Source organism: Astyanax mexicanus, chromosome 24 (genome assembly GCF_023375975.1).
Source record: "Astyanax mexicanus isolate ESR-SI-001 chromosome 24, AstMex3_surface, whole genome shotgun sequence".
Classification (NCBI taxonomy): domain Eukaryota; kingdom Metazoa; phylum Chordata; class Actinopteri; order Characiformes; family Acestrorhamphidae; genus Astyanax; species Astyanax mexicanus.
The window spans coordinates 29,654,310-29,662,982 of NC_064431.1; the positions used below are offsets into that span (position 1 = coordinate 29,654,310).

The 8,673-nt window shown below is 37.7% G+C and overlaps 1 protein-coding gene across 1 annotated transcript; it reads right to left on the reverse strand.

Moving 5' to 3' along the window:
* Positions 1-1,716: 1,716 nt before the first annotated feature.
* Positions 1,717-8,673, reverse strand: inka1a (inka box actin regulator 1a). Its single transcript, XM_007254554.4, has 2 exons — positions 8,404-8,673; positions 1,717-3,482 (listed from the first exon to the last, which is right to left on the reverse strand). Exons 1-2 carry the CDS (start codon positions 8,404-8,406, stop codon positions 2,565-2,567), a joined length of 921 nt encoding a protein of 306 aa, XP_007254616.3. The 5' UTR covers positions 8,407-8,673; the 3' UTR covers positions 1,717-2,564.

The window sequence follows — 8,673 nt, forward strand, 5'->3', positions numbered from 1 at the left end:
AAATTTAGCAGGTCTCACTGCTGGGTAACTAAGTTATCTAAAAAGCTAAACTAAGTAAACAAAACTGTAATTCTTAAAAAAAAAAATGTTTTCTTTTAAAGTCAAACGAGCGCTGGATATTAATCTACACAGATTTCTCTCCTGAAAAATCTCCTGTTTATTTGAGTGAGTAAAACGCTTCCATGTATTTACAGTAGGCTCAGATTTCCAAATTTCCACTAAGGCTGGGTGCAGCAGCATTAGCATTAGCAGCTAACCGCCACGGTTAGCACTAGTAAATGCCACCAGACAGCACTACACTGAGGAACCCTGAGTGCTCTGGTAAGCCAGGGCAATGTTAGCTAGTGGTTTGTCCAACATAGCTTGTTTTAACACAGTTAAAGCGCAGGCTACAGTCCGATTATACTCATAAAAAGAAATAAAAAAGAAAGAAAAGACATTAAATAAAAAAAATGTGCTGTTATTTTTATGGTTGCTATTATTGCTAGTAGCTATTAGCCTCATATTTTTTTTGGTTCTTGCAATAAACCAAAGAAGAAAACCTCAAATACTACATTCTGGTGGAAAAGGGTGGAAAACTGTACATTAAATATGATTTATTTTATGGTGTAAGAAGAGTAAGAAGGTCCACAGCTGTGCCAGCATTTCTCTTTCTCTCTCTCTTCTCCGTAAAAAGCTCTCTTGTTCCTGTTCTTTATTTTTTTTCCCTCAATGGAGGTCCATCCAAGCACATAGAAATAAGCAGCACCTCAGAGAACACAGCATTCCTGTCCGGTGAGCTACACGTTCCGTTTAGGTTATGAAAAAAAAATCCTGCAATCCTGCAAAAAACACTGTAATGGAAGGAAGTATTAGACGGATATGTATTGCTAAGCTAAGATACGTATGGGAGTATTGTATGACTCCATTTTCAGAGGCATACAAACTACATCTAAAAATACAAAACATGCCTTACTTTACCTAAAAAGCCCCAAAGCCATTGTTGCACAAATGATAGCTCATCAACCCCCATAGAAACAGATCAATTATAGCCATGTGTGCTTTAAAAGTATGCAGGAAAATGACAGTAATCTCTCCAGAATGCAAAATAAGGGTCCTTAGTGGTATTTCTTTGAATAGGCTGCACATGATGATCCTCAGGTCAGGCTAAGCATGCAGACTAATTGGAGGATAATTGGGCAAGAGGCAGTATTGAGAGCGTGCATTAAGAGCATGTAAATGTGCCTGGTTAAAAGCACTGAAGGTCAACCCATAGACCTCACTGAGTGGAAAGACCATGCGTCGAATTATATTATATGAAAATCTTTTTATTTCATTAGCTTCATCCCTGTTAATATTAGAGCTTGACCAGCACACACAGCAGTATTTACACACACACATATATATATATATATATATATAAGGGTTTTGCATAAAAAAATACATCACATACTGTATACAGTATATATCTGCTTTCTATTTAGCACAAAGCAGGGATGCACCGAATATCTGGCAACCAAAAAAGTATACAGCCGAAAATGTGTTTAAGAGAAAAATATGTGAAAAGATTGAATCATTTATACCAAATGGTGTGTCTGCTGGAATGTTCACAATTTGTATTGTTTAATAAATATATTTTTAGATATTTAAAGTTTGTATTTTTTTTAATAAAATACTATTTAAATTATGCAATGAAGAAAAAAAAACCTGTGGGAAAGAAAAACATGTTCGAAAATATTTTCTTCATTTTGTTGTTTTATTGTTTTCATTCTGGTGCATTCCTAGCAAACACCTTGTATCTCCATTTTAGCTTTTTTTACTTCTTGAATCTGACAGCTGTTTTAAACAATGTATTAAAATGCCATGATAAATTAATCAATTTACAAATAACTTTGAACAAATTGGTTGATTTATCATAAAATTTTAATACAATGTGTAGAACAATTATAAGATAGCACAGAAAATACTTTTACATCGACTTTAATTTAAAGTTAAAAAGCTTTTTATTCCTTCACCTGTGAAGTTAGCAAAATGATAATACAAAGTTTTCGTGTGACAGCGACGATAAATATGAAAGTGTTGCTACCATTAAAAATAATAGTGCTTTACAAAGGGTTTATAAGTAGTGATGTTATTAGTTAGGCTGTAAATACTATTAAAATCATAACTAAGCAGATATTACACATAAAAAGTAGAGTTCTTTAGGTCTCTTATTTACCAAATAGTGATCTCACAATAGTGATTTATTCATTTAACAAGCCAGGTTAATAATTTATCCAGTGATCAAAATGTGGTGTATATAATAACATATTAAATGACAAAACTGGCTTTTACTGATACTATTTTATCAGATTAATTTTCAAGGTTTTTAGGAAAGATCTGAGATTTAACAGTGTTAATAGATATGAAATCACTATTTGATAAATGACAGACCATAGTTACCCTTTCTATTTATGCTTTGTAACAAATAACATTAATAAACTGCTTTATAAACCCTTTATAAAGCAGCATTATATAAAAATGGTGCCAAAGTGTCTTTTTAAAGAGTCCATTCAGTCAGACCATTCAGCACAGTTGAATCAGCCTCATATGTACCCAATTATATCATTACAGATGATGGGCTGCCTGCTACCGGTCTTCATGAGGGCGGTGAAGCGGTAAAAGTCCGTGTCCATCTCGTTGAGGCCGATATGAGACTTATGGAAGAAGGGAACCATCCGCGGAATGTCTATCTGGCAAGAAAGCCTCTTGTTCTGCTTTGAAGAGTCCATTGGCTTCTTGCTTTGTGAAATTCCTGCTATTCTTCGCCTCACGTTGACCAGAAAGTCTTTGGCCAGGCGTCGGCCCATGTTGGGCCTCGTTTGGGGCTTCTCTTCCAGCGGTCGCTCCGGCACCTCCGGCAAGTCCATCCAGTTCTTGACCAGGTCGGCGAAGCTGTTGTCTCCCAGCACGAGTGGCTGCCGGTTGCGTCCCCGCGTTAACAGAGCCGTCGTCCAGTCGTCCGGCTCACTTGAGGCTTCAAACGACGTCCATTTTTCTAAGCAGGCGTCTGATGTGGATTTGGGACGGGTCCGCACACTGTCCAGCTGGTTGGTGCGCAGACATGCAGACGAAGACACTCGCACGTTTCTGGTGCGACGGAGGACAACCCCCTCGTCCCTCCAAGAGTTTTCGGAGCAGCCGGAGTCCAGCTCCAGGCTGCGTTCGCTGCTGGGCGAGCTGGCGTTACGGACGCTGCCCACACTTCCGCTCTCGTCCTCCAGGGGGCTGGACAGGCAGCAGGCAGAGTCGTAGCTGCTGGCCTCACTGGCTTCGCTGATCCTGAGCCGTGCCCGCTGCTCCCGCTGTGCAATTAGCAGCTTGCAGGCGCGCAGGCGAGGCGCCGCCAGGCCTGTAGGGGGCGTCACAGTGCAGGTCCTGCGCAGGTGCTTCAGGTCCTGTAGAGATCGCATCATGTAGCGCATCTGCTCACGGAGGCAGTTGCTCGAATCCTGCAGACACAACTGGAGAAGAGAGAGAAGAGAGAGACAAGAATTAGTGTTAGGACCAGTTCATCAGCACAGAGCACAATCACGACTGGTCTATATATATTTTTTGAAAAATGATTCAATTCATGACCCCAAAAACAATACTGTATATACATACACACACATTAAACACATATATTTATAAATCAGTGGCATAAAAATATATATAATGATGATGATAAACAATATATCATCATTACCCTGGAATATTGTGATATTTTTTAGGGCCACATGGGCTACCAGGGTACAACTTTATTTTGTGGTTCTCATTTTCCATTAAATATTTAATAGAGACAGATTATATCTGTTTATATTAATATTGATTATATCAATTTTGAAACTATGGAGTGCATTATTTATATCATGACATGTTGAAACTGGGAAAAATCGAAAAATTAGGGATGAGCCATATTATGTCATATCGCATGCAATAATATTGCCAAATAAACTTCAACATTTAGTTTGTTGCAGTAGGGTTTTTTAAAGTTACCATTTTTTAAATTAAATGTTTTTTCATATCAGCAAGAAAATACCCTGAAAAAAATATTGTGATATAGTTTTTGACCCATATCGCCCAACCCCTCCATTAAAAAACATTATTTTCCACATCATCAAACATCCCATTGTGTTCCTTCAAGAGACAAGATACTTCAACCCCAAGTTTTCCCAAAAACTTCCATCTGAACTCTTCTGCTGTGTTTCCAGATGCTTCTGCTTATGTTTCAGCCTGCTATGTAATCTCAGAGGAGGTGATGTTTGAGAAATTTCGCCTCCAAAAGTCTTTCTGCAGATGCAGACGTCACCCTCAGTTCAAGTCTTGCACAAAAGTACAAAAGTCCAACAGAGAAACTGTAAAGCCTGCGGGATTAGCACGTTCTAAAACTACAAAAGGATCTGGAAGCAGTTTTGGGAGAGTCAGGAAAGATCTTTTCTTGGTGGAAAAAACGTACCTCATCCACAGTTTAATCAGTGATCTTAAAGCATGCACAACCCTAAACACGGCTCATAATGGATCTGCATGGGTTTTGATCATACTAAGCCAGCCAGCTGCTGGAACAAGCTCAGACTTGAAGCGCCAACAAAACTGCGCCCAGCTCTATTCAGACAGGGAAGAACCGCACAACAGTCAGAAACTCGTCACGGCTTTCTCCAGACAGGTACACCCTGCTGCACACAAAAACAACCCAACACTCACCTGGAGGTGAACCTCCTGAGATCAGGGGAGGAGGAACCTAAATCAGCCACACCTGATCGATTATAGGATCATTAACCACACCTTCTACTCAGGGCTTACACAGAGATGATTAAACACACCCCAGAACTATGATACACTACAACTGTAGTGCTAAAGCAGCTAGCATAACTTTGGGGTAAAAATCAGTCAGTAGGGGTAGTCGATATGATGTTGGTGTACTGTTATTGATAGTATTGATCAATTTTATATGTTATATCCCTCCATTTCAAGAAAATTTTCAAGACCACTAAAATATAGGGATGTAACTGGTGCTAAGTAATGTTAATTTTTATTTTGAACTCAATAACGATTATTTAATGATTATTTTAATGAATGACATTTAATGAATGATAATTTTGACATTTTTCTTTTGATAAATGCTAAAAAGTTCGATTTGCTAGCTTGCTAACTGTTTTTGAGTTTTTCTCCATGTCACAGATTGAGCAGGGCATCGTCATGTGACTACACACAAGGTAGCATTTTTTTATTTACTGGGAACAATACATGAACAAACATAAATAACTGCATTAAAGGAGAAATCCAGTGTGAAATGGACTTGAGTTGCAATGAAACAAAGAAATTAGTAAAATCTTTTGCCCAATAACCTCCATTCACCCACAGCATTCCCAAATACAGCACAAATATAGCGAAAAGCAAGATTCATTATTTTTTATTACCAATAATTTCAGAAGAAACAATCAGTAGTAGGTGTCCCAATACTTTTACACAAAGTTCTGATATAATGTTTTAACAAAACAAACAAAAAAAAATGCTATGTTAGCCCCAAGGTAACACAGTGTGCTAGCCATGTTAGCATGCTAGTCACTATACACTATTAAACAGAATGAACAAAAACATTGTACTGGTACCTCCAGGGATGGACAGTTAATTGTAAATCACTCGACACTGATATTTAGATATTTTAACCCATTTAATCATTCCAATATCAATTATTCCTTTATTTTTTGTTAAAGGAGAAATTCGGTGTGAAATGGTTTTGGGTTGTAGTGAAATATGATAATGTTCACAAACTTTTAATCCCTTTTTAGCCCAATATCCTCCATTCACCCACAGCATTCCCAAATACAGCGCTTTTAGCTGATGCTCCCAACAGGATTACAATGCTAGTGATAGGGGCATAGCGTTTCCCATGCAAATAAATGCCTATTTTTACACCATTAACAATCTCAAAGTAGCTCCACACTTTATTGCTAGAATTCTGAGTGACCTGACGTTTAAAATGACGTTTATTTAAAAAAAAAAAGACTGTTTATTTAGCTTGTTAATGGTGTAAAAATAGCTTTATTCGTTTTTTTATGCATGGGCAATGTTATGCCCCTATCACTAGCATGGTAATCCTGTTGGGAGCATCATCTAAGATTGCTGTACTTCAGAATGGTGGTGAAGAACAGAGGTGGGCTATTTTACAAAAATGTGTACTCATTATTATGTTTCACTACACCCCAAAACTATTTTACACCAGATTTCTTTATTCTTTAACAATAAATAATAAAAGAATTGATAAAGGGAAATATTAAATGGGTTAAAAGTTCTACATATCAGTTTCAATTAATTTACAATTAACTGTTCAGCCCTGCAGGTTCCATGTACAATGTTTTTTTTTACTATTATGTTTAATAGTGTATAGTGACTAGCATGCTAGCATGTGGCTAGCACACTGTGTTAGCTTATGGCTCAGATATCAGTTTTCTTGTTAGAACATTAAATCATAACTTTGGACCAAACTATTGTGATACCTACTAATTGAATTGATTGTTTCTTCTGAAATTATTGGAAATAAAAAACAATGAATCTTTCTTTTGTTGGAGTAACTGTGTCTATTGTCCAGGGAAAGCTTTCTACTAGATTTTGGAGCAGCATTGCTGTGAGGATTTGATGGCATTGCGTTGCATTCAACCACTCATCCCAAAAGAATTGGATGGAGCATCATTATTCTATAGAACACAGTTCAACTGCTCCACAGCTCAATGCTGAGGGTGACCATCAATAGTTGGACACAGTGCATAAAGTGTTTGAGCAATTAAGACTCAATTCTGCTGGATGAAGCTCAAAAACAGAGAGCTAAAGGCTGCGGTGTTTGGTATCTCTGGACTTCCTCTGTGGTCATGTCCTTCAGAGTGGCTCTGTACACGAGATCACTCCAGTGTGATAACAGCTATCATGGTATCCTTGAGAGAAAAATGTGGTTTACGTTCACTTATCGCACACGACTGTGCTTTTCTCTTTACTAAGGGAATAAAATTTGAGTTTAAGTTAATTGATTTATGACCATCTCTCCAGAATTTGATTGAATTCATTCACATTAGTAGCTTAGTCTTAATGAGGTCAAGATGTTGAATGATCACCACCCCACTTCATCTCTACGAATATGAGAATTACCATTACTATAAGTTATAACACATACTTGCAACTAGATAGGCCACAGTATTTCAGAATGTATTGTTTCTTTTAAAATCCAGTGTACTAAAAAGGATTTATCCTGCTTTTGTTGGAGTAACTGTCTCCACAATCCAACAAAGGCCTTCTACTACATTTTCAGCCACACTGGAGCAAAACTGAGGCCAGGATGTTGGATGACCACCATCCCACCTCATTTGCCAACTCCTCTATTCATCCCAAAAGTATCAGATGGGGCTCCATCATTCTAGAGAATGCAGTTCCTCCACTCTTTCACAGCTCAAGTTTTAGTTAACCAGTACAAACCAGTAATAACCAACAGTATCAACCTGTATAAGTCAATAACAGTATAAACCAGCATTAAGTCAACATTATGAACCACTATATTATATCAACAGTATGAAGCAGTATTAATCTCTAGTAAAACCCAGCAAAATCAACAGTATAAACCTGTATAGTTCAAAAGTATACATCAGTATTCATCTGCAGCAGAAACCAAATCAACAAAATAAACCAGTTTAAGTCAACAGACCTGCATTATGAAACAGAATTAGTCGACAGTTTAAACCATTTTTAAACAGTATAAATTAGAATTAAGTCAACAGTATATATCAGTAAAAAACATCACTATAAACCAGTCAAAAATCAATAGTGTCAATGAGTATTAACTAACAGCATATAGCTGTTAATTTTAAACCAGAATAAGTCAACAGTAATACAAACCAGTGCACAATATTCACACCGCCCTACACTAATATGAGTGTTTAAGTAAGACTCCCAACTCTATACTCTCAGCTTCACTGTAAAACATGATGCTCTTGTGTATTTATCTCAGTGTAAAAGCATGAGGTAGATGCAGTAAATGCAAAATACTATGTTTTAGGCTGCATTACTCTTTAATATACTGCTGAGCAGGACCATGAACAGACCAAGCACCCTATTAAAACACTATATTATACTTCAGCAACCCACAGCAACATCACAGCATCAAAACCCTCTTACAGCAATAAAGCCCTCTATAACTGTAATATACAGCACTACACTAAAGTACATCTGCTGTATCTCAGAGGATCTACAGAGGCATTCCTCAGCAGCTCCACAGTGCAGGATCTGCAGATGTTGCTCCATATGCTGCTGCTCTCTGTAACGGACACTCTGCTGCTAATCCTCTGCAGCTCGAGCTGCTGATGCATGCATAGCTTCATTGTTTGGGAATAAAGACAGTTTAAACAGTTTAAAGCTTACCATCTCTCTCTTCTCCTCCTCCTCTGATTGGATGATGAAGATTAATGATGAAGATAAGCTCCTACACACAAATGAACTCAGATCTGAAATCAGATGCTCCAAACTCTCCACCACACTAATCTACATTAAACTCAGTCTAAGTCTAAAGTGTGCCCATATCAGATCTGATCAATATCTGATCAATAACTCTGATCAGGTGCTCAGACTGAAGCTCAGTGCTGTAGTTAGTTAACTGATGCTCAGCTCGCGCGCTCAGCTCTGCTCTCAGCG